Below are 24736 nucleotides of genomic sequence, written 5' to 3'. Positions count from 1 at the left end.
AACCCAAGAAGACGAAAAAGCATGGCAGATATAGCAGAGACAACAGATGTCCCACAAGAGGAACCAAAGACATCATTTATTGGTGAGGATGCAGAGAACAACTACCGCGTTTGGAAGAAAAATGCCCCATATCTTTACGATTACTTGTCGACCAACTCGCTACTATGGCCATCATTGACTGTGCAATTCTTTCCTGATATCACCCACGCTAGCAATGACGTCGCTGGTGATTATATTCTCCAGAGATTGCTTCATGGCACTTTCACATTAGGACAGTCTGTGATTGATTCAATCTCAATTTTGCAAATCCCCACTTACATCAACCTCAACAAACATATTCAAATTGACAAACTCGACTATAATCCAGAGAAGGAAGAGTTTGAAGTGAATGCGCCGTCGCTCCCCAAGTCGAAAGTCTTACAAAAGATCAACCAGTATGGTGACGTTAACAAATTGAGCTACATGCCTCAGAATCCGAACATAATCGCCAGTGCAAACAGTTTTGGTGAAATTTCCATATTTGAGCGTACCAAGCACAAGAGTTTTCAGAAACTGCTAATAGACGACACAGAAGCAAATAAGCCACAGCTAAAGTTGAGTGCTAAAGCGGAACTTTTCGCCATGGATTGGAATAAGAATCGTGAAGGCTATTTGGTATCAGGTGATACCGGTGGAAATATAAGTTTACATGATTTGAAACAGTTTTCCAAATCAACTCAATTAAGCGAATTGAAATCTTGGAAGGGAAGCAGTGACGTCAATGACATTGAGTGGTTCCCTACCCATGATTCATTGTTTGCATACGTTGAAGAGAGCGGAGATTTAACTATTCGAGATCTCAGAGGCGACGACGTTATAAATAAGCAGCTTCAATCTGCAATCAATTCAGTAGCAACAAACCCTAATATCCCCACTGTTTTAGCCACGGGAGATTCCTCCGGCACTGTTAAAGTTTGGGACTTGCGCAATTTCAATGAGCCAGTCAAGGGTTTTGCGCCTCACTCAAAATCAATAACACAGCTAAAATGGAATCCAACACACGCCCAATTACTCGCGTCTTCATCCACAGATGGTCTGGTTAAACTACACGCTGTGTCAAAGGAGGAGCCAACAATCTTTCAACACCTTGGCCATATGTTAGGAGTCAATGATTTTGATTGGTCTCACGCTGACGACTGGATGATTGCCAGTGTAGCGGATGACAACTCTCTACACGTATGGAAACCTACGCAGCAAGTTCAAAATGTAATCTAATTCATCTGTTTCTTTCTTTCTTTCTTTCTTTCTTCTTCTTTTTTCTTTTTTGTACAAACCTATTTAGATTTATTGAACAATTTCTCAACATCAGCAATAGCCTCTGCCAAAACCTTTTCTTGGAACTTTGGATTTTCAATCTCCTTGTTGACCTTTTCAATAACTGAGTTTGCCAATTGTTCTTGTTCGATTTGCCTTTGTTGTTGTTCAAATCTAACCCATGAGTCCAAAACGTTTCTGGCTTCTGAGGCAACTTCCAACTTTTGTTTCAAAACAAATGAATCAGCTTCATATTTGGCAGTTTCCTTGGACAAGTTGAACAAGTCCTTGGTTTGTGAAACAACGTCTTTCAATTCTCCAACAGATTGAATTCTGTGCTCGACAGCTTGAATGTGCTTGTTTCTAGCTCCGTTCAACAAATCGTTAACCTTCTTGATTTCTCCATCAGCCCATTCGGTGTACAATGGAGCGATGAATTTGACAACCAAGGCTGTGAAGATGGTGAATGTCAACACCAAGATAGATTCATCATGTATGATAATCAAACCATTGGACAACCCATAGACTGCTGCTGCTGCGGAGGTGGCCAAAATACCAGTTTTTGATAACAAGTTGGTACCTGGCAATGCGTCAACAATGGATTGTGCTTTTTGTTTTGGGTCAACTGGAGTTGAAAGGTATCTCAAACCAATTCTGGTAAAAAAGTCATAGTTAGTATAATCCACGAAAGTGATCAACACACTGGAGGTGAAAAAAAAAAAGAAATAAAAAAAAATTGAAAACACATACGGAGCTTGACGAAAAGCCATTCCCATTGAAGGGCGGACAGTTCTCAATGCAATTCTGTTGATCATCGACATCTGAATATGTATCTGCAGTACTCTACTCTGAAAACTTTTGCTTTGAACTGAATGGTTTTTTTTTTTTCTTTCCATTTTCTCTTTCACTCACTTTTGCAGTGGTGCGTGCAAAATCCCGAAAACGAAAAATGTATTTGATTGGAAGATGGTAGACTTCCGTATTGGGAAATAAAATGCGAAAGAGGATGAATAATGATGGTACTCTACAACACCAACCAACTATCTTGAAACCATCTAATCGTAAGTCATATAAATTTCTAGACACTCCTTTCCCGAATTATTCTATTGAGGGCCATAATTGTCCTTTGATTTGCTTTGTTGTAGTAACATGCCAAATCGTCCTTCATCGTCTGAGTTCGCGATATCGTGCTTAGTACACCCGTGAGTGTGTGCTTGTGTTTTGGGATGTCACTGCTTCCAAGTTGACCTCTGGACGCATGGCCGGTCTCAATCTGTGCTGTAGGATCGACATTCGATGTAGTATGGTCGCCGTTGTCCATCAAATCGGCACTAACCTCCGGGGACCCACTAGAAGCCCCATTGGCTCTCTTTTTTCTTGAAGCAACAAGTCGTGACTGTCGATCCACTTCTGGCATGTGTAGAGTGACCAACTACTAAATGAGGGTGGGGTGTCTTCACCGCACAAAAGCTACAATCATAAAACCTCCATCTTTGTTGTTTTTTTTTCAATTTTCTCACTCTTTTTACAACCAAAAACTCCAATGTCATTCTTGAACAACTTAAATGCATTCCTTGCGTCGGATGATAGCTTTGAAGGTAAATAGAGCCTTGCTAGATATAACTTCAAGATCAAATACTAATTTATCAATGATGTGGTGAATGAGCCTGCGGCTAGATTTCAATTAGTCCCATCTTCACCTCCACCTCCACCTCCACAAGAGAAGAAGAGAAAGCCCTTGGTTCCGAAGGATTTGAGCCTGTTCCGGTATAATGGAAACGTCAATGCCAATACTTCTCCTGGCACCTCGCTGCCAGTCAATCACAGTTTCGGGGTCACCAATACCAAAAGTGGCAGCTCTCGTGCAAACGAGTCGCATCTAAGCTCTACCTTCACATCGGCAATCAACAAGTTTCTGGTTGATGTCTTGCCTTTTCAACAGAGATGCGTATTCAATTTTAGTGAGTTTAACGAAATGCAGTCGAGATGTTTCAATAATGTGTACGGCACTGACAAAAACTGTGTTCTCAGTTCGCCTACTGGCTCTGGCAAAACTGTGGTGTTTGAATTGGCAATTTTGCGTGCCAATGAGTCCCTGGACAACTACAAGGTGCTATATTTGGCTCCAACAAAAGCCTTGTGCAGTGAACGGAAAGACGATTGGTCTAAAAAATTTGCTCCACTTGGTATAACGGTTGGTATGTTGACGGGTGATACGTCTTACAAAGAGGCAGAGAGTGTTCGTAGTTCTAAAATCATTATTTCCACTCCAGAGAAATGGGATATGATTACTAGGAAGTGGAGTGACTACAAAAAGTTGTGCAGCTTGATCAAGTTGCTTCTTGTGGATGAAGTACACGTACTCAAAGAACCCCGTGGTGCTACATTGGAGGTGGTTATGACTAGAATGAAGAGAATCTGTGAGTGTTTGAGAATTTTGGCTATATCTGCCACTGTTGCCAATGCTCATGACATTGCTACATGGCTTGATGCTGAAACCCTCGTGTTTGGTGAAGAATATCGTGCTGTCAAATTACGAAAGATTGTCTATGGCTACAAACCCAACAACGAGAATGATTTCTCTTTTGACAATCAGTTGAATTCAAAATTGATTGAAGTTATAGCAAAACATTCAATGGGGAAACCTGTTTTGATTTTTTGTGCAACACGAAATAGTTGTCAATTCACAGCAAAATTTTTGGCTGGAAATGTTGGTGGGAAAAGTGTCATTTTGAAACTCAAGGATAGGGACTTGGCAAATTTAATCAAAACAGGTGTTGGGTATCATCATGCGGGGCTAACTTACGCAGACCGAAAACAGATTGAGGGTGCTTTCTTGAACGGTGACTTGAAGTATCTATGCTGCACTTCGACCCTTGCTGTGGGTATAAACCTACCTGCGTATTTGGTTGTCGTAAAAGGAACCAAGTGCTGGTGTGAAAGTACGTTCCAGGAGTATTCAGAGACTGACATTTTGCAAATGATTGGTAGAGCAGGGAGACCACAATTTGAAGATGAAGGAGTCGCAATTATCATGACTAACAACAAACTCAAATCCAAGTACGAAAGGTTGATCATGGGTACAGAAAAAGTTGAAAGCTCGTTGCACTTGAACTTTCCCGAGAACGTATTGGCAGAGGTCGCTGTTGGTAATATTAGTTCAATTGAGGATGCTCTAAGTTGGTTGAAAACTACATACTTTTATGTTCGTTTTCTCATCAACCCCCTGTATTATGACATTCCTAAACCAACAACCACTGAGGAGAACTTGCTAAGATTTTGCAAGAATAAAACAGACGAATTGGCACAAGAGACTCTTATCTCCGATTTCAAGTGTACCAAGTTTGGACTCTCTATGGTCATGCATTATATTAAACTTGATACCATGAAAGTAATTTTGAGTGCAAGCGACGAACTCTCCATATCTGAATTATTTGATATATTTGCTAAAGCAGCCGAGTTTAGTGATGTCAAGATAAAACATCAGGAGAAAAAATTGTACAAGGAGCTCAATAAATCACCCTTGATGAGATATCCATCAGAGTCAAAAGTGAGCTCAATTATTCAGTATGAGCTTGGTGGTTTGGAGTTTCCAAATTACAACGGTGCTCAAAAGTTACAATCTAGTTTTTTGGGTGATAAATTTTTCGTTTTCAAGCATGTTTCCAGAATCCTCAAAGCGATGATGGATGTTTTTGTTGAAAAAAAGGATGCAAAGTCGTTGATCAACCTGGGGTATATAATGCGTTCTATTTCAGCAAGAGGATGGGAAGGGTCGCCCAATGAGCTCAAGCAGTTAGACAGTGTTGGAATCCAAAGCATCAAAAAGTTTGTGAATCACAATGTTTTAACTTTAATGGATGCAAAAATGTTGTCTCAAGTGCAGATTGAACAGTTCTTGGGTCTCAAGGTTGGGGCAGGTGCGAAGATTAAGAGGGCACTATCGCTGATTCCAAAGGTAAAGGTTGATGCTCATTTAAATGGATCAGAAGTGCAAATAAATATAAGTATTGATCCAATCACAAAACTGTTCAAGAACGAAAATCTTTTTTTGCAAGTGATAAGCTCACAAGGTAGTAAACTTGTCGATTTTAGGAGAACGTCTTTAAGAAGCTATGTTGATGGTGGGTTTGTTATTCGTCATTCTGGTCTAAAGGTTGAAGTCGAGGCTAGTATTATGTGCGGGGTGGTTGGGAAAACCAGTGTTGGTGAATTTAAGGAGACTGTTGTCGACATTGACCCCAACTTTGAATTTTCGTCATCTTTGACTTCGCTTAGCGATATATTTGCGATAGAGCAGGTAAAGAGGGATGGCCCCGAGGACAGAAATAAAGAAACTCTCCCGGATGCAAAGTGCGCTATCAAAGAGGACAACTCCATAAGTACCCATTCGCTTACCAGTTCAATTGCTAACCCTGTAACCAATACTGTAAAGCAAGCTGTTTTAAAGAAAAAAGTGAAAAGAAAGAAATCTATTTTTGATGTTCATTCTGATGATTCTGATGATGTCGTGTCTGGCAACAACGTGGAGAAGAAAAAGCCAAAACTTAGTTTGTATGATGTTTCGGGAAGTAAAGATATTGAATCTTGCAAAGGGGCACAATTTGGACAAGAGTGCTCAAGTCCGCAGGAAAGAGGAATGGATTTCAAAAATAATGGCGTAGTCAAGTGCAGAAATTTGGCAATGGAGAGTCACATGGGAGGTACTTGCGTGGGCAAGGACGTCTATGGAGTGAAAAATATAGGACGTATGGGAATTCACAATAACGACAGTCTCAAGACGGACCTGGGAGAGAAAGAGGATATTGATACCAAGGAAGAACTCCACAAACTTGACAATGTTTGCTCCACTATTACAGAGTCCAACGTGATGCGTGATATTCATAGCTCGCAGTGTAGCACAGTGGATGGAAATATTTTGGAAGAGTTTCAAGGATATTTTGGCAGTGATGTCTTTGTTGAATGATATCCAATACTTCGACCCTTTCATTCAAATCGAATTAGCTGAATGCAATCAAAATTACGGTGATCTATTTGTTACCTAGGTAATTCAATGCTATTTCTTCTATAAACTCATCGCTGATTGACATATGCTCAGCCTCTATGTCACGAAAATCAATTCTTCCCATTTCGTGTAGGTAGCGGATCCCAATATAATCGTGGATGTATAAATCAGTTTTGTCAAATGGTATAGTTTGCCTCCAGGTTGTATCAATATCGCAAAACATTGCACTCTCTTTTGGAACAACGGTGGTGTCCTCCGTGAATGTAACCAAGACCAACTTGTTAAGCTTAGTTAAATTCTCAACGTATGTCGCATTTTTGTCCTTCCGTTCATTGTTGACATCTGCCAAGTAGAGTGAATGTTTCAAGTACTTTTCGTACTCGAAAGGGTCCCGGAAATATTGGGCCGGTAGGACCCTTTTTTGCACATTGTCATTCCACACTTGCCTCTTTAAAAGTTCGTTCCTTCTTTTGCAAATCCAATCTCTTGGGTCTTTGCAAAGAGGCATTTCCATTACACCCATATGCGGGCTTCCAAAAGTTATTAAATTGTGAAACGACAAATGCGAACACCTCTCAATTAACCCTCTCAATAAAACCCCACCTTGAGAAAACCCAATTGCATCGATACCTTCAGCGGTTGCCAACTCTTTAATACCTCTTAACTGATCACATACTTGATCCACCTGTTTATTTGCATCTCCAAATAATGACTTTTGCTGGTCTGTGGAAGGATCTTCGTCTATGTATATTGAATGAAAGAAGATTCCTGGATACAACCCACTAATCAGCTCGTTGACTTCATGGATTCCAGACGCATTATAGTTGTCTCCTAGGCCATGCCAAAGGATTACCGGTCGATACGTTTCACGAGGAGGAGCATTGCTCAAGTAAGATAAGAAAACTTGAAAGTTGATCACTGTAGATATATGCATCTTGACTTTAGAAGAAAAGTGTTTGAATGTAATGCCAACGCGTAAATTGCACAAAAGAGACAAAGAAAAAGAAAACGGGGGGCGGGGGGGATCTGAATTATAAAACCCTGAACGAAAGATAAAATTTCCCAGTGCCTAGGCCCATCTTTTGTGTGGCTGGTGAAGCACACGGGGAATCACGTCCGGCCCGAACATCTTGAACAGAGCAAAAAGTTTTAAAAAAAAGTGCTTCTAGTGAGGTTCGAACTCACGATCTTCTGATGACTCACGTCGTTTCTGGATATGAGACAAATGTTCTAACCAACTAAACTACAGAAGCTGACCACCATTGAGCTAAATGGTGAATTTGAAACTTTGTGGTAATACTTGTTGAAGTAGTAGACTAGATGTCTTTAAGTGTCGTTGTTATAATAAGTAACTGCAGTGGAAGTGTAATAGATTAGTTAGCAAGTAATTACAACTATGATGTTGTGTAACTATACTGAAGTGTGTATTCGAAGGATTAGCTTATTCTAAACTAACTTAAGGAAGCTATATCTGAATTTATGCAATCTCAATCTGCATCCCAAGTGGGATTTCCATAACCTTTGATAGCATTCCAAACTCCTAATATCAAGCAGCACAATCCTGATCTTCCTTGTCACTCAAGCTATAAAGACAAACAAACTCAGATACAAATTTCCTGTTTTAGGAAATGAAGGCGGTTTTCAATATCATTGATAATTTTCTAATGAAGTTAGTAATTCGAATACATTCCTTATTAAAATACTTCTCGAATTTCAGGTTGTTCTCTAATGCCTTACCTTTTCCTGTATGGGAAATCCCCAAATGATGTAACACTTTTTGTGTCCAGGGAAACAACAACAACCAAAAACCGAACCTTCTGTATCGTGATGAATGAATGAGCCGTCGTGTAAGGGTTGGCTATCTTGATCACAGGTCAATATGCATTTCATACCTTTCCAAAAACACGTGATCAGGATCATGTGACAAGGAACATCGCATCATACGTCTAACAAACATGGTGGATTTTAGAATAAACTCGTGGCTACGGGCTCATGGTTGAATCTGAATTTTATTTTCGAGTCTGTGGTCTTCAATGACGTCTAAAAAGGTTTGAGATCACACTTCTTTGAAAAGAGGAATCTGAAGTATGCTGCTGTGAAAATTAATAAAAAAATAAAAAAAAACATCAGTCTAGATTATCAGGTGAAGACTATAAAACATTGTAACTTACATGATCTTCATGAAGTATCCTTGAGCCTTTGTGTCAACTTTGCAGTCTCCACCTGTGTTGCCACCATTTCTTCTATTGCAAACTGCCTCCGTTTCGTTTCCAAGACTAGAACGTCGTCCACAATCTCATAATGAAGCGATTCTTGTCCCTCAAAAACGGCCGACACATCATCAACTTCAAACAAACTTTTGAACGACGATACGGGTATTCTGTTTATTCCAGAATTTTGGAAAAGGTGCCTTATTGCCACAAACGTGTTTTGATTCTTAACCTGTGTCTTGATTTCATTTGAAAATTGAGGGGGGGCTTTTCTATCATTGCATAAATCATCGACACTATTTGCCATCAGGGCATAAAGTAGCTCTTCATCGCTTGGCTTCTCTTCTGTATTTAGCTTCTTGTAAATCTGAGCAAAAAGCTTGGTCTGTGCCTTGATTGCCTCCGTTGGATGGTCCACGAGTATATGCACCAAGTTGAAAAATGTGTATTTGTAGTAATCGACCAACATCTCCAACAGAGCTTGAATTGGAATTTTGGACAACACAGGCTTATCTGCCTGATACAACTCAAGTGCTGGAAATAATAGCTGGGGTTTTTTGATCGTGTATAAGGATTTACTGAATTGAGCTAACAAGACAATATTTGATTCCTCACTCGCTTCGAGTAGCTTATCCCGAATCATTAGGATTAGCTCGTCGTCTGTGTTTGAATTGCCCAACTCGACTTGATTGAGCATATCAAGTATAGCATCGTGAGGTAGTGACATGGTTAAAGTGAGCCACGAGTAAAGACATAGAAGAAGTTGTGTTTTTCGTTGCGCATTTTTCATTTAAGGAAAGTTTATACAAAGACAAATTGTCCTTGAATTAGCATTTGCACAACTACTAAGACCCCCCTCCCCCCTTAAAAGAGATTAAGCTTTAGAAAACCATTTCTATTTTTTACTGGAAGAACGCATTTGTTGTAAAGCATATTGCACGCACCTCCCTATCTAGTTCAAAAACATTCAATGGATGATTCCAAACTTTTTTCTTTTTTTTTTTTTGCAGTCAAATTCTGACAAAAAACTTTAATTGAACTCTACATCTCTATCTCGTGGGGAATGGAAACTTTACATGAGACCTAGAAACAATCTCCAAATAATCAGGTTCATTCTCAGCCGTGATAAACCCATGTCTAATCAAGAAATCGATGATGACCAACCCACAATTTGGCTTGAACTCCCTATTTCCCAATCGCTCCAACACTTCATCCACTGTCATAAGTTTGAAGTCCTCCGCTTCGCCATCTTGAGGATTTATGAAATGTGCCTCGTCTTCCTTGATGATGATATCATAAGTATACTCCACCTCAGGCTGTGCACGTCCGTCGTCCGTTAAGTAAAAGTAGGTGACGACGCCAGTGCTTTTAATATTTTTGCAAACAAAGTCCTCTTCAAGCCCCGCTTCTTCAAAGCATTCTTTGATCACCGTAGCTTTTAAACCATGTGGGTATCCTAAACCACCAGCAACTGTATTGTCCAACATACCGGGAAAAGTCGGTTTGGTTTTTGACCTTCTGGGAATGTATAGTTTTAATTTACCATTGGATGATAATTCAGGCGGCACGTATCCATTTATATGGACTCCGTAAGTTACTACCCCCAAAAGCACTGAAAATGCCCTTTCTATCCGTGCATATTCGGTTTTGGAAGGATTGTACACAATGTACAATTCATTTCTCCAACCTTTGTTGAGTCTCTCGTCCAACTCGGGAATCTTTCTCCATCGATTGGCAACTTCCGCCAACATGTCATTCCTCTTTTCGAGAGTATCAAACTTGGAGTCAATGGCAATTGTTTTGGAGTCGTGATCGGTGATAAATGCAGTTTCGGATTGAAGTAGTTTGACGATGGTTGGATCAATGTATCCAAGAGGTGCAGTTCCCTTATGGTCTAAAAGAGTATAAAAGGCATCGGTTTTCTTGAAAGAGTCAACCTCTTCAATGATTTTCAAAAACGACATGTTGTTGAACTTTTTGCTGGTGGGGGGTGGCTGTAATGGCTCCTGTTATTGGTGAAAAAATATTTAGGGTCCTTGGGCCCCTTTTTATTTCTGTAAGGGCTCTCGGTTAAAAATACAAATTTATTTTTTTTTTCTCATGGTTATGGGCGGTTAGAAGAAACACACCTCCTTAAGTCATCGATCAATCAAAATAATTCGGACATCTTTTACATAACAACGTCTTGTGAAAAGGAAACCAAGAAAAAGGTGAACCCCAGTTCCATAGTTCTCAAAGATGCTGGGATCTTCAGCGGCCCTAGTACGAGCATTAGAGGCTACATTCTCAGAGAAGGAAAACTCAAGAATACCCCTTGATGATCATCTTTCAACTACAATAAACGAATATTTAGCTAAACACAACAACCTCACCACAATAAAGCAAACTAGCAACAACATACACGAAAAGCTTTATCGACTCTATAACGGGTGTATCAAACCCTCGCGCAAATTGGAACAGGAAAACACATTTCTTGACGTATTGATTAGACTTTGTGATGTGTTTAGTGAAGCGGAAGTTAGCTTGTGGGTTATGACCTATTTGAAATCAGCAATTGACAGTGCCGGATATGACTCGAAATTTGCGGCTAAATCTACAAAGCTTATTGAAAAAGTGTTGACCAATTATACGATAACTGAATGTGATCGTCTCAATGAAGTGCATGAGAGATGTGCCAGCTCACTAGCGCAGCTCCTACTAGATATCTACTTGAACGAAGATACGTTAGCAACTAAACTAAGGTTGGACGTCACAGAGACCACAAAACAGGGTCAAGCTTATCACGAGAGAATACGATTTATTCGATACAATTGTACAAACTTACTTTTAGAGTATGGAATGAAGCACACAACTCAATATTGCAATCTTTTGAACCAATATATGCAGAAACCCAACTATCGTTTTGAGGTCATTGTACTGCTAGGTTACTTGATAAATGCAGATTTCAAAAATGCGTCTGCCATAGTTGAAGGTGATTTATTTCAAAGTTTGCTACGATGTCTTCTTTTCGATTTAGACCCCACTTTGGTTCATTGCGCGTTGAATGATTTACTCATGCTAATCCCCAAAACTACTGCCAAAATGGGGAAATATTTGTCGGATATTTTGTTGGTGTATTTACGATTGACAGATTGGACTTTCCCAAATGAGGCTGAAGCAAAGGATAAAATTGGTTTCGCAAATCCATTGCATTTACATTCAGGCTCTTGGGAAGTTGCATTGAACCAATACTCTGAAGAAACGGCTGAAACGCGGCTCAATTACCAGTATTTGTGCACCTTGATATATGGATTGTATTATTTCAATTTTGCCTTCTTTCTATGTGATCCGAAGGAGTATCTTTCCAACCATTTACTGTCAATCATATCATTCGACTCACTTGAACAATGGCTGTTGGAACAGATTAGTGAGACCAAATCCTTCAAGAATGCCATCTCAATCACAAAGCAACTTTTAGGGTCATTTCTTGTACATCCGAAGTACTGGAAGAAAATCGACTTGCAAGCAGAATTGAGTAGCCCAGCCAGCTGGATATCTAATGAAGCTAACCCAGATGATATTGCCGTTGCGTGCTTCAGCTTGAACCCGAATGTCTTTATCGGGAATGGCGAGACAGCTGATTCTTCTTCTTTGCGCGAATCCCAGGTTCCTTTTAATGGTGTAGATACCATATCAAGATCATCATCATCGGCTGGTCCAATGTATTTTCAAGTCAATAATCCCACCAAAGTTCATTTGAGATCTCGGTTGCTACAACAGAGAAAGATGTCTATTGTTCCGACTAACCTAGTTATTGAGGAGAGCAATCACGAGGAGAATGAGGATAGATTCAAGTTTGCTGATGACCACGATCAGTCAATTTCCGATGGGTCCAGCATGACCAGCCCATCTTCATCCAAACAATATCGTACCGAAATTGTATCGCATTTGCTTCATGACCATGAAAGACTTTTCGCCACAGGTAAGCATAACAGATTGTACAATCAAGGAAACTCATTGTCCAGAACAAACTCTCTTGATCCCATCACTACAATGACTGCGGACGAAACTAGTGACAAATCAAAGCCGGAAATGAAACTAGGTCGTCCAATGTCGTCGCCTACGACAAATTCGGAAGCATCCAATATCTTTAAGGATAACAGTACCACTACAACCACCACTAGTGCATCTATGGGAACAAATGGAGACACCAGTACATTGAATAGCTCGGGAAATGTTGCTTCTCATTCAAGCTTGAATGAATTGAATGGAAATGGAACAATAATTGATTTTTATCAACGGGAGTTGTTACTTTTCAAAAATGAATTGGAACTTTCGAGTTACATGAAACATTTGAATAAGCACCATTATTTAAGTGTGAAAAATGAGTCACTTAAAGATTGTGAATTGCCTATAGACTCTACGCGACGTGATGAAGAAGGCAAGTTTGCCAAAGTTATTGAAGATGTCAAGAGCGAGTGGGCTGAAAAACAACGACAATTTGATCGCCAATATGATTTGTTGACAACCAAGATCAAGGAGCTAGAGGATGAGCGAGACAAACTTTGTGCGCAATTATCGGAACTACAGCTTTCAGCGGAAACTAAAGCCAGGGAATGCACTGAATTGGTACAGAGTGTACTTCCAAATAAGGATTACGAAATTGAACAGTTGAAACTAAAGCTAAAGGCTATGGAGCTATCAAAGCATGAGCTGGAAAATACGATTTCTCAAGATCAAGCTTATAACATATCACTAGATGCTAAGGAAGAACTGCTGGCAACCCAGAAAGCATTGGAGGATCAAATTTACAATTACAAGATGGAACATCAAGTATTGATTCAACAAATTGCACAATTGGAACACGAAAATAGAGTTGCGCAGACACGTTACAATACTATGGTGACTCAATACGAAACGAAATTGGAAAAGACCAAGCTATCACTCTCGGACACCTTGAGCTCGTTTTCTGCACCGTTTGAAAAAAGAATCTCTGAATTACAAGCAGTGATTTACAAGTATCAAACTTTACTAGAGGATCGAACACGTAACAGTGTTGCCACCTCGTCGTTGAATGGAGCTGGCACTGTGCCCATTCCCATTGTACGACAAAACAGTTCTAGTAGCTCGGGTAATTACTCGTATGGGCATGAAGACAGTCATGGTAACAATACTGTACCTACACGCCCAGTGGCACCCATACAACACATGTTTAGAAATGGAAGCAATAACAGTAGTGGTGGTAAAACTGGCAATGGAATTACCACTGGTGAAGGCGACAGTTTGCCATTTATGAGAGGTCGCGGTGGTTTGCAGAAGAGAACAAGAAAATTTATGTAAAGAATGGGTTGCGAAATAGGTCAGCTTCAATAGTCTAGACTCGTGATGATATTGGATTTTTTTTTTTTTTTTTTTTTTTCTTTGTTCATTACTTACTTAGGATGCAAAAAACAATATTTATCATATTTAGCGGCAATTTGCCGCATCTGAATATTGGCACGTTATGTATTTTGAAATATTATTTGTGCAACTAACGTGAAAACAAGCGCCCAATCTTACATTATTTTGAAGTATGGATGGTTGTGTCCTTCTATGGGGGGGAGGAAAAAAAAAAACCGCCTGTCAAAAAAAGTAAACGATTTAATTTCATAGAGTTCAGTGAATTACCAGGGACTACTGTAGAGCTATTCAAAATATAAAAAGAGGTCTACGTGACGTACGAATTCAGTCATGCAAGTTGGAATGATCTTTGTATATTTTGAACCTTTGACTTTGTATGTCATTCACCGGTACAATTTTCGGAGATGGTGCTTTTGTGTAGCCATCTAAAAGTTTGATCGCTTAAATTTTTATTGCATAGAGAGTGAAAAAATGCTCCGCATTTTTTTTTTTCGAAAATTCATCTTCGACAAGAGTATTATGCACGACTGGGAAAAGATGGTCATCTTTGTCACTCTCTGTATCATAAACTTTAGCTCTGACAAGTTGAGGGGGAATAGGAGAATATAGTTCTTTTGCAGCTTAAATGCAAAAACCGGAGATCATTCTCCGATGTAGTTGATTTTATTTCTGTTTTTTATTTTTTGTTTTGTCTTTTTATTTTTTCTATGGCACATTTTGGGGACATACGGCGATAGAGTTCAAAAAAATTTGTGCCTTCTCCTCCACCCCTCTTCGCCATTGCAAAAGCCAAGACTCGTTGTTTATGCAAATACAGAAACATTACCACTCGTACTCTGTGTGTGAATGAGCAATTTGCTTCTAAGCTCCAAATTGAAGCCAAAGGGATCGGTTGATCAACGTGTAATACTGCAGAAGCGCATGAAATAAAAAAACAAAAAAAAACGAGTCCTTCACTATATTCCCATCTTGCGGTTATTATTCAGTATACAAAAGCCCCATCGGAAGGTCTCTCAGATCCTAAAGTTGTAAGGGATCCGTAAGCAGTACATGTGTATAGGTCTGTGTGCCAGCACATGCCACCTTACAATAATGCCCCCTTCCACGATTTGTGTGATATTTTCATAATGAAAGGCATTAGTATCCACAGTTTCAAATATGTGGTAACCTTTTTGGGTTTGGGTGTGGAGACATCTCTCACAAAACATCTGTGTGTTTACCCTCTCCAACGATTGGCACCAAAAACTTTGAAATGTAAGAGCCAAATGAAAATTTGAGACTCTTCTCGCCTCGCTTGGTGATACCCAATTTGGTCAAAGACAGACACACTGTTTGTGACTATTAACTATATTGCTACACAAAATGCGAGAGACAACAGAGTAAACTACTACGCACCCACTTCGCTTTTGACAAAAATTTCTTGCAACCAACACACAACACACAATTGACCAATTCAACCAAACTCTCATGCTCGAGATAGATGGACTATGCAAACACAACCACTAAACAGGAACAAGATCACTCAGCAGCTTAAAATTTATACATGCACGTTTTCTTCTCAAAGGTTTTTTTTTTTTCTTTGTGCATGACCTTACATATTGACATATGGCTTGTTCTGTTGGTCTCTAATTTAGCAGCTAAAGACATCACACTGCAGTATGGCTCTGTCAGTATACAGGCATTTCCACTGTGGTTTAGGATTCAACATGGACAGCTAGTCAAAGCTACATGAACTGTATGAACCACCAAAACTCCCCTGACATAGCAGTATCACTCACACACTCACACACACACACACACTCACACACATATACGCTTATCACACACAATGTAGTACTCACTGTCGAAACCGAAATGAAAAAAATAAATAAAAATAAAAAGAAATGCACAATTCGGTACACCGTATATTATTATATACACTACCCCTCCCTTTCCCAATTGAAGTTGTACAAATGAGAAATGCCACACAACACAAACAACATTTATAAACGCCATACTTTGTTGCTTTTGTTATTTTTTTTTTTTTTTTGGAGGTCCATACATTCCAAGAAGAAGAAGAAGAACAAGAAGAAGCAGAAGAGCCTGATTTATTAACCCTCTTCTCCCCCCTCCCCCACGTCAACAAAAAAAATCTACCACTTTATAAATACTCGAACAAATTCCTTCATATTCTCCTATTCCATTGAATTGCAACAAAGAAAGACAAAAGAAACAATACACATTATCATTCTTACACAATGGCTACTCTCGAACAAGGTGTTGCTAATCTCAACATTGACAAAGCAAACTTCACTTCCAACAATTCATCTACAGCCAGCTTGAAACACGGCTATATAGATACCCCCTTCAGTGGTAAGAAGGACCAGTTTGAACAGGTTTTGGACGCACTTGACTCCACTGGTTTCATTCCGGAGTCTTTGTTGGAATCAGAGGCCAAGTGGTTTTACGATTCATTGGGAATTGATGATGTGTTTTTTGCCAGACTGACCCCAGAAGAGATTGCTGGTCATATTCACGCCTTGTACTCGTGTAAAGTGCAAGCTTATGCAAATGCAGGTGAACAACCATTGATTTCATACAAGAGAGAGGCTGAAGACCATGCAGTATTTTTTGACACGGTGGATGCTTTGGATTACGCAAGAAATCCATTTGAAAGCTTGATTGATGATAAGTATATCGATCCAAGTGATGCTGCAACCAAGAGTTATCGTGCTGAATATTTTGCTGCGCCATTAAATTACCAAACTGATCCTATTTTGAATGGAATTTATGCTCAAAACAAGAATCTCGGTGAGCAAATTGTCAGATTGGTTTTTGTTTACAAAAATCAATTCAAGAATGGTAAGGTTGCTGCTAATGAGTTAGATTTGGACAAGATTGGTGATGAAACTTTCTTGAAGATTGCTTCACAAAATACTAAATCTTTATATGAAAGCATTCAAAAGGAAGTTGTCGAATCCACCGGTCCAATTATCAAACATTTCCCAATTGAAAACACTGAAGAGTACCGTGTTATCATTGGTTATAGACAAAGCACAGCTGCAAGATACAATTCAGCATTGAGTGATTTGGCCAATTACTACAAGTTACAAACTACCAGAAAATATGTTGAGCAGTTTGCTAATGGCGTAACAATCACATCAATGTATGTTACTTCAAGACTGAGATCAGCTGTTGACTTGTCAATTTACCAAGTGATCAAGGAGGCATCTTTGTTGTACTGTATTCCTCACAACTTTTTCCACACCAGATTCATCCAAGGCGACTTGTCTTTGCAAGAAGCCATCTATGCTCAATCAGGTGTCATTTTTGTCACTCATTTTTTGAACCGTTTAGGTCCAGAGTACAAGAAATTGTCTTCGTTGTTGGATCCTTCAAAGTCGACTGAACACGCTGAAGTGTTGAGCAGTTTAAAGAAGAGATTGAGGTCGGAGACATACACTCAAGAGTATATCAAAGAAGTCTTTGATGTGAGAAGCGATATTGTTCGTAAATTGTATCGTCAGTTTGCTGATGTTCACTATATCAGGTCCTCAATGGAAAAGACGTTGTCTTACCAAAGATTGTCGCAAATTCAGCCAGTTGGTTCTGAGGAAGAGTTTGAACAGTTGCTCAGCAGAGAATGCTCACAAAATGAGCATCATGCTATTGTTTTGAGAGCTTTGTACACATTCAACAAGTCTATTTTGAAGACCAATTTTTACACCTCAACCAAAGTGGCTCTATCCTTTAGATTGAATCCAGCATTTTTGCCAGAAACAGAATACCCTGATCGTCCATATGGTATGTTTTTCGTTGTTGGTTCTGATTTCAGAGGTTTCCACATTAGATTTAGAGATATTGCCAGGGGTGGTATCAGAATTGTGAGATCAAGAAACTTGGATGCCTACAATGTCAATGCTAGAAATCTTTTTGATGAAAACTACAATTTGGCAAACACGCAACAACGTAAGAATAAGGATATCCCTGAAGGTGGGTCCAAGGGTGTTATTTTGTTGGATTCCGGTTCAGCGCAAGATCGTGCTCAAGCAAGCTTTGAAAAGTATATTGATGCATTGATTGATTTGCTTTTGAAACAACATATTCCTGGGGTTAAAGATAGTTATGTTGACTTGTACAATAAGCCCGAAATTTTGTTCTTGGGGCCCGATGAAGGAACTGCTGGGTATGTTGATTGGGCTACTTTGCATGCAAGAGAGAGGGGAGCACCATGGTGGAAGTCTTTCTTGACCGGTAAGTCGGAGGCAATTGGTGGTATTCCTCATGACGAATATGGTATGACCACGTTATCTGTTCGTGCTTATGTCAACAAGATTTACGAGAAGTTGAACATTGATGATTCCAAGATCCGTAAGTTTCAAACCGGTGGCCCAGATGGTGATTTAGGATCTAATGAAATTTTGTTGTCAAGAAGAGAAATTTATGTCGGTATAGTTGATGGTTCAGGTGTCATTGCAGATCCAAATGGGTTAGACAAGGAGGAGTTGGTTCGTTTGGCCAAGGCAAGAAAGACTATTGAACATTATGATCGTTCCAAATTGTCACCTCAAGGTTACATAGTCCTTGTTGATGATTTTGATGTGACTTTACCTAGCGGACAAGTTGTCACCAGTGGGGTTGCATTTAGAAATACTTTCCATTTGAAATTGAAGGAGCAATTTGGAACCAATGGGGTAGATCTTTTCGTTCCATGCGGTGGTAGACCAGCTGCTATTGACACCAATAATGTTCATGAATTGATTGACGAAAAGACTGGTAAATCAATCATTCCATACTTTGTTGAAGGTGCCAACTTGTTTATTACCCAATCTGCGAAATTGGTTTTGGAGAAAGCTGGTACAATTATTTTCAAAGATGCATCTACAAACAAGGGTGGTGTCACTTCTTCGTCCTTGGAAGTTTTGGCAGCATTGGCCTTTGATGATAAAGGATTCTTGGAGAATATGTGTGTTGATAAACAAACTGGAGCCAAACCTCAATTTTACCAAAAATATGTCAAGGGTGTGCAAGACAAGATTGTTGCTAATGCCAATGCTGAGTTTGAAGCATTGTGGAAGTTGAAGGCAGAAACTGGTACACCATTCACCATATTGTCGGATAAATTATCCCTTGCAATCAACAAGTTGGGTGATGAATTGGCCAATTCAAAGGAACTTTGGGACGATGACGTTGATTTCAGAAATGCTGTCTTGTTGGACTCATTGCCACAATTGCTTTTGTCTACAGTTGGAATCGAAAATGTTCTTGCTAGAGTTCCACAAGCTTACTTGAAGGCTATTTTTGCAACGTATTTGGCATCGCATTTTGTGTATTCGAGAGGCATTGATTCGAACCCAGCCAAATTCTTGGAATTCATTAGTAATATCAGAAAGAGTTTTGTACAAAAGGGTTTGTTGAAGTACTGATTTGAGAGAGGGTCTGTGTATGTGCGTGTTTGAGAAGAAGAAGGACAACTGGTGAAGATGTATATTATTGATCAGATGTTATCCCCATTTAATAGGAAAAAGTAACCTATATTTTGAAAGCGATTAGCCAATGTAGAATAGCTTTATTGCGACACCACAGCTTCCCTTACTCGTGAAATAGCATTTTCCAGGGGTATAAGTATGTCTTATCTCCACTGCGAGTAGTACATATCCCAATATCCAGACGCACATATCACTTCCCGTAAGGTCATTCCTTTCTTTCACCATCCCAGCAGCAGCATGTTGTCCGCAACCGCATCTCTTCAGTCCTTTTTCTGTTCATATTCCATTTGAGCAATAATTGAATCACGAGCTTTAACTTCGTCGTTGATTCTCGTCGTAACATAGTCACCTATCAACGCCATTATGACCGTGGAAATCCCAACGTAGTAGCGAGCTTTCACTGGCAAGCCCATCCATTTCTGGTATAACCCCATGGTGCTCTCAGTTGTATGGTTTACAAAGGGTTACTCGCTTCTGCTAAAGGTTCAGTGTGGAAAAGAAAATGGAAAAAAAAAAAGAAAAATGTGATTCTGAGTTCATCTCAATTCTTTGCCCGAAATGGTTGCAACCAGTGCCAGACTAGCGAAAACAACAACAAATCTTCCACCCTGTTGTTTACGAATTCATCCAAATGATACGAGCAGGATATACATTGGTACATACAAATTGGAAGAAGATACTGGGATCAAACATGGATCATTAGATGTGTATACGTACAAAGGTGCAGAGTTGTCACTAGTAACGTCGATCCCCACAAAAGCAGCTATACTTGACATGAAGTTCAATCCCCAAGACGCGTCACAGTTGATATCTGCTCACTCTAATGGACAAATTACGGTATGGAGAGTAGGTCCAAACGTTGAAGATTTAACCAAAGTCAAAGGTATCGTTATAGATGAAGATGAAACAAATTGCATCACTTCGATCTTTTATAACCCCAATGACCCAAACAAAGTACTTCTTACGCTAACCAGTGGGTCACTGGTGATTGCCGACTTGGTATCACAGGCCATTACTCCTCTTGAAGGACAGCATAGCTTGGAATGCTGGACCGGTTCATTTGGAGAATTGGGTCAACTAAATCATGTTGCATATACAGGGGGCGATGACTCTCAATTGGTTGCTCACGATCTACGCACATCGCAACCAATATGGACCTTATCACGTGGCCATGATGCTGGTGTCGTGAGCATTTTGTCTCCATCATCCAAATGGAATGCCTCTAATGGGAACTTACTTTGGACTGGTTCCTATGACGATAATCTACGGGTTTGGGATCTACGATGCATTGACAAGTCGAATCCAAGCTTGTTGGAGGGTTACATACCGAGAAAATTACATGAAGAAAATCTCGGCGGTGGTGTTTGGCGATTGATTCCAAGCCCGCTTGAAAAGGATGAGAGATTATTGAGTTGTTGTATGTACGATGGTGCAAGAATTGTAAATACTAGAGGTGACGATTTTTCTGTTGATAGATACTTTAAGAAAGATCATGCAAGTATGTGTTATGGTGGTGATTGGTCGTTTGATGGGAAATTTGTCGCAACTTGCTCCTTTTATGATAAAGCTGTTCAAGTATGGAGCCCCGATGAAGTAGAAGATAAATAGAAGCGCAAGAACTACATAATGATTGTACTGTTTGAATGATTTTAGCGTACTTAATCGTACAAACTCAAGTTCAATGGGATTGAAGATCCTCTTCCACTAGGATAAAACTTCTTGGCTCCTTCAAATCTTCTAGGATTTGGCAATGCATTAGCATTGACAAATTTGAACCTCTTGTCGTCAATAACCACTTTTTGTCCCGACGACGTACTGCTGCTATGTCCATTTATAGTGTAAGCCAGAGCTGATATTTTTCGCAAAGATGACCCAGCATGTTGTTTTGAATCAAGATCATTGGCATTTTGTTGTGATGACGACGTCCTGGCTCTGGAAATTGTCGAAGATGGTGATGGCGCAGTTCCTGACGGTGGTGGTGGTGGTGGTGCAGTCTTCTTCTGCTTTGAAATCGAAGGCGCTGATGTCAAGGGTGGAGGTGGTGGCAGCTGAGGTGGTCCTCCTGTTGGTAATGGAGGAGCCTGTGCTGGAGAAGGCTGCAGCTCTTGGTTTTTGATACCAGTATGTGAGGGCAAATCCTCGGAAGCAGGTGGGACTAGTGGTTTTACTTTATGCTGTACAGACAGAGTTTTCGGTGTTGGTGGAATCGCGGTTGGTCTTGGTGGCGCTGGTTGTACGGATTGGGGCTGCGCTTGTGGTTGCTTTCTCTCTGGCGGTAACATTCCAGGTATGGGCGGAACGGCAGAGTTTGGTACGGGGGGAGCAGCAGGCGTAGATTTTTTAGGAGCTTCAATGGAGTTTGTAAAATCCTCTGTTTTTGTGCTGTATGAGTTCCCACTTCCATCCACCACAAATGAATCATCTCTTTTTGCATTTATTTGTGCCAAGAATGGTAAAGCTCCTCCAGAGGCAGGTGCTGCTGAAGTCGATGGAGCAGTAGGTTTTGCTGAAGGCTTTGAAGAGGGAGTCTTTGGTGCAAAAGACAGCGGCGGTGCTGACGGTGGCGGTGGCGGTGGCGGTGATGGCACACTCGTTGGAGCCGGTGGAGCCTTCGGTGCTGAGCTTTGTGGTAATGGAGGAGCCTTCGGTGCTGAGCTTTGGGGTAATGGAGGAGCCTTCGGTGCTGAGCTTTGTGGTAATGGAGGAGGTACACTTGAAACAGCTGGTATCTTTGGTGGCGCATTTGTGGACGGTGTCGCGTCAATCACATTCTTCTCGTCCCTCTTTGCATTTATTTCACTCAAGAATGGAAGTCCACCAGATGGTAATGGAGGTGCAGAAGGGGCAGCACCATTGGAAGATGGGGGTGGTGGTGGAGACGGTGCAAAGGTAGCTGGTGGTGGTGGTGGTGGTGTAGGTACCGGTGGAGCTGTACTGGATGCTAAATTCTTCCTGGCAGGTTTAGAGGTGGTGGGAATTGGTGGGGCAGTGGTGGGAAGCGGTGGAGGGCCAGCAGGTAGTGGTGGGGGGTTGCTGGCAGATTCTATTGAATTCACTGAACTTATTGAGCTGTTCTTCACATGGTTGGGTTTCTTTGGCCGCGTTGGAGGTACTTTGGGAGCTGGTGGTACGCCTGTAGGAATTGGAGGAGCTGGTGATGAAGGCGCAACTGTTCCTGATGCTGCCAGACTTGAGGGTCTTGTTGTTGGTGGTGCTGGAGTTCTTCCTGGAATCTTTGGTGCCGATGGGGGGGTGATCCCTGCTCTATTATCTACATGCTTTAATTTTGGCATTCCCCCTGCGAATATATCCCCCAATTGAGGGGCTCCAGTGGGAATGGGCGGAGCAGATCCGGATGCCGCTGAGTTCCCACCTCCCAGAAATTTCTGTGTCGGTGCACCTGTAGACACGGACAGGTTGCCATCAATTAATGGTTTTGATTTATCAATTGTAACTGCTTTCTTTAACTTTGCTCCCTTTCTGATGTCACCAAGTAATGCATCTCTTCCAGGCGACATTGTTGCAGCAGGAGGTGGCCCCGGGGTTGGTGCACTTAAATTCGGTGCACCTCCCGGTGGTAGCGGTGGTGGTGGTGGTGGTGGTGGTGGTCCTGCCATGTTCTGCTGAGTATATTCGAGTTATTCGAAGAGAACTGACGTAAGTGCTCAACACCTTTTTTTTTTTTTTCTTTGTTGCCTTTTAGAACACTTTTGTGGTATTGTTCAAAGAGTAATTGCGAAAAGTAGTTAGAGCACATCGCAATCGAATATGAGGAGATACTATCTACATTGTAGGTAGAGTCTATAACTGTATTGATTTCTTATTTTACTCCCCACGACAAATTATCGTAACCGAATAACCATGGACCCACTGTGTGTCGAAATACAATCATGCAAAGACCGACAATGAATTGAATAGCCAAAAGAAGCAAGCATAACTTGTCCTCTCTCATTGGACCAAACCAAACTAAACACAAATTGATGATTGTCATATTGGAAAAGCGTTTTATCTTTCCCAGTTTAGGATCTTTTTCTAGCTTAATAAATTTGAAGGCGTCCAAAATCGACAATATTGAAGTACTCAACCAAGTTGGCTTTTCTAAGTTGCCAAAGCTGGGGTACATGAGCCCATCCTCTGCATTGAATCTTGGCAACCGGTGTCTCGGGCATGGGATGATGTGGAACAATTGCGGCACTGAGTACATGAAATTTATCACCTGCGGTATCAAAAATAGCATCAACGTTTTTGAAAAGTGTCCTAAAATTCCTACAATTGCAAAAACCATACCGCTGAAGTAGCAATATGTGTCTCCAACAAACACACGAGCAGGAAACCAATTGTATTGTAATAATGCCAACGAAACTCCAAGAAATGGAACAACGAAAATGACTGAAAACAAGTGCGAGTCATGTGCAGCTTGTGAGATGTTATTAGAAAGTAGATAACAGAAATCATTAACCAAGAATATCAAAGCAAGAACAACAGACTGGCCCACCTCTAAACCGTTGACCCCAGCCAAGATGTTGATGGAGTTTGGAGAAAAGATTGATACTGCAGACATGTATACGTAGTAAAATATCCCCAAATCTATCAACTTGGGGATTTGATCTGGTACAACGTAATCAGTTTGTAGTGTTCGGAATGACAATCCTGTGATGCTGGTGACCAAGTGATTTGAAAATTTAACAAAGCTGTTTACAACACTGAGTAAGTACAGACCACTGGGGAAATCTGTAACAAAGCTGGGAATCACAATTGAGGTCACACTGAAGTCGACATAGTATACTATCAATAATGGCAAGGATGCAACAGCGGGTAAAAAGAACTTGTGCCTCCAGCGAATGTCAAATAAATCGTCCAATAATCCCAACAAAGTTGTACTTTGCAAGCACAAAATGCCGCTCAAATATTCTGCTAGCTTGTTATGGGGAAACAACTTGTTGTCTTTTATAGACTGATATTGCGTTTTGTAGTTCTCTGACATGACTTCATCGTTGGCTAAAGATCCAAACGACACGAGGTATTTGAAGAATATGAAAGGGATCAATCCAAACATTAGAAACAAATACGTGGTTGCCGCAACCAACCCCATTGTTTCCGGTAGCTCAGGGTTTGGTGGACGTTTTGACAAGTCTCTTCCCTTGAGTCCTATTTTGACAAAACTTGGACCTACTCTCGGTATCACCAGATACGTTATCAAATAACCAATTACAGAGAACGCTACCACGGTCCGTACTGGGTTATTAGGTGCTATAGCCATAATAGCACCCACCAGGAGTGACAATTTGAGTACCCGTGACATCATTGAAGTGTTGCGGAGAAAGACGGTAACCTCGAGAACAGAATTGAAAAAACGTGTAAATAAAACAAATGCGCTTCCT

General features: G+C 40.5%; 11 protein-coding genes across 11 annotated transcripts; 5 read left to right on the top strand and 6 right to left on the bottom strand. All coding sequences in view use genetic code 12, as the record gives it.

Annotated features, from left to right (window-relative positions):
* Positions 1-21: 21 nt before the first annotated feature.
* On the top strand, positions 22-1254 carry KGF57_002603 (uncharacterized protein; the record flags this gene model as incomplete). The annotated part of the gene is made up of 1 exon (XM_051751935.1): positions 22-1254. One exon carries the CDS (start codon positions 22-24, stop codon positions 1252-1254), a length of 1233 nt encoding a protein of 410 aa, XP_051608839.1.
* A 59-nt stretch (positions 1255-1313) lies between these two features.
* ATP4 (F1F0 ATP synthase subunit 4) lies at positions 1314-2710 on the bottom strand (the record flags this gene model as incomplete). Its single annotated transcript, XM_051751934.1, has 2 exons — positions 1314-1947; positions 2550-2710. 2 exons carry the CDS (start codon positions 2708-2710, stop codon positions 1314-1316), a joined length of 795 nt encoding a protein of 264 aa, XP_051608838.1.
* A 126-nt stretch (positions 2711-2836) lies between these two features.
* Positions 2837-6259, top strand: KGF57_002601 (uncharacterized protein; the record flags this gene model as incomplete). Its single annotated transcript, XM_051751933.1, has 2 exons — positions 2837-2891; positions 2982-6259. 2 exons carry the CDS (start codon positions 2837-2839, stop codon positions 6257-6259), a joined length of 3333 nt encoding a protein of 1110 aa, XP_051608837.1.
* Positions 6260-6323: 64 nt separating this feature from the next.
* Positions 6324-7232, bottom strand: KGF57_002600 (uncharacterized protein; the record flags this gene model as incomplete). The annotated part of the gene is made up of 1 exon (XM_051751932.1): positions 6324-7232. One exon carries the CDS (start codon positions 7230-7232, stop codon positions 6324-6326), a length of 909 nt encoding a protein of 302 aa, XP_051608836.1.
* Positions 7233-8476: 1244 nt separating this feature from the next.
* KGF57_002599 (uncharacterized protein) lies at positions 8477-9235 on the bottom strand (the record flags this gene model as incomplete). The annotated part of the gene is made up of 1 exon (XM_051751931.1): positions 8477-9235. One exon carries the CDS (start codon positions 9233-9235, stop codon positions 8477-8479), a length of 759 nt encoding a protein of 252 aa, XP_051608835.1.
* Positions 9236-9557: 322 nt separating this feature from the next.
* On the bottom strand, positions 9558-10472 carry KGF57_002598 (uncharacterized protein; the record flags this gene model as incomplete). The annotated part of the gene is made up of 1 exon (XM_051751930.1): positions 9558-10472. The coding sequence occupies one exon, from the start codon at positions 10470-10472 to the stop codon at positions 9558-9560; it is 915 nt and encodes a 304-aa protein (XP_051608834.1).
* Positions 10473-10746: 274 nt separating this feature from the next.
* KGF57_002597 (uncharacterized protein) lies at positions 10747-13827 on the top strand (the record flags this gene model as incomplete). The annotated part of the gene is made up of 1 exon (XM_051751927.1): positions 10747-13827. One exon carries the CDS (start codon positions 10747-10749, stop codon positions 13825-13827), a length of 3081 nt encoding a protein of 1026 aa, XP_051608833.1.
* Positions 13828-16124: 2297 nt separating this feature from the next.
* Positions 16125-19292, top strand: GDH2 (glutamate dehydrogenase (NAD(+)); the record flags this gene model as incomplete). Its single annotated transcript, XM_051751926.1, has 1 exon — positions 16125-19292. One exon carries the CDS (start codon positions 16125-16127, stop codon positions 19290-19292), a length of 3168 nt encoding a protein of 1055 aa, XP_051608832.1.
* Positions 19293-19913: 621 nt separating this feature from the next.
* On the top strand, positions 19914-20963 carry KGF57_002595 (diphthamide synthase; the record flags this gene model as incomplete). Its single annotated transcript, XM_051751925.1, has 1 exon — positions 19914-20963. One exon carries the CDS (start codon positions 19914-19916, stop codon positions 20961-20963), a length of 1050 nt encoding a protein of 349 aa, XP_051608831.1.
* Positions 20964-21013: 50 nt separating this feature from the next.
* Positions 21014-22972, bottom strand: VRP1 (Vrp1p; the record flags this gene model as incomplete). Its single annotated transcript, XM_051751924.1, has 1 exon — positions 21014-22972. The coding sequence occupies one exon, from the start codon at positions 22970-22972 to the stop codon at positions 21014-21016; it is 1959 nt and encodes a 652-aa protein (XP_051608830.1).
* Positions 22973-23175: 203 nt separating this feature from the next.
* Positions 23176-24660, bottom strand: ALG7 (UDP-N-acetylglucosamine--dolichyl-phosphate N-acetylglucosaminephosphotransferase; the record flags this gene model as incomplete). The annotated part of the gene is made up of 1 exon (XM_051751923.1): positions 23176-24660. One exon carries the CDS (start codon positions 24658-24660, stop codon positions 23176-23178), a length of 1485 nt encoding a protein of 494 aa, XP_051608829.1.
* Between the last annotated feature and the right edge of the window lie 76 nt (positions 24661-24736).

This window comes from Candida theae (genome assembly GCF_024610275.1).
Source record: "Candida theae strain CBS 12239 chromosome Unknown scaffold4, whole genome shotgun sequence".
Taxonomy (NCBI): domain Eukaryota; kingdom Fungi; phylum Ascomycota; class Pichiomycetes; order Serinales; family Debaryomycetaceae; genus Lodderomyces; species Lodderomyces theae.
This window is presented reverse-complemented; position numbering and strand designations above follow the sequence as displayed.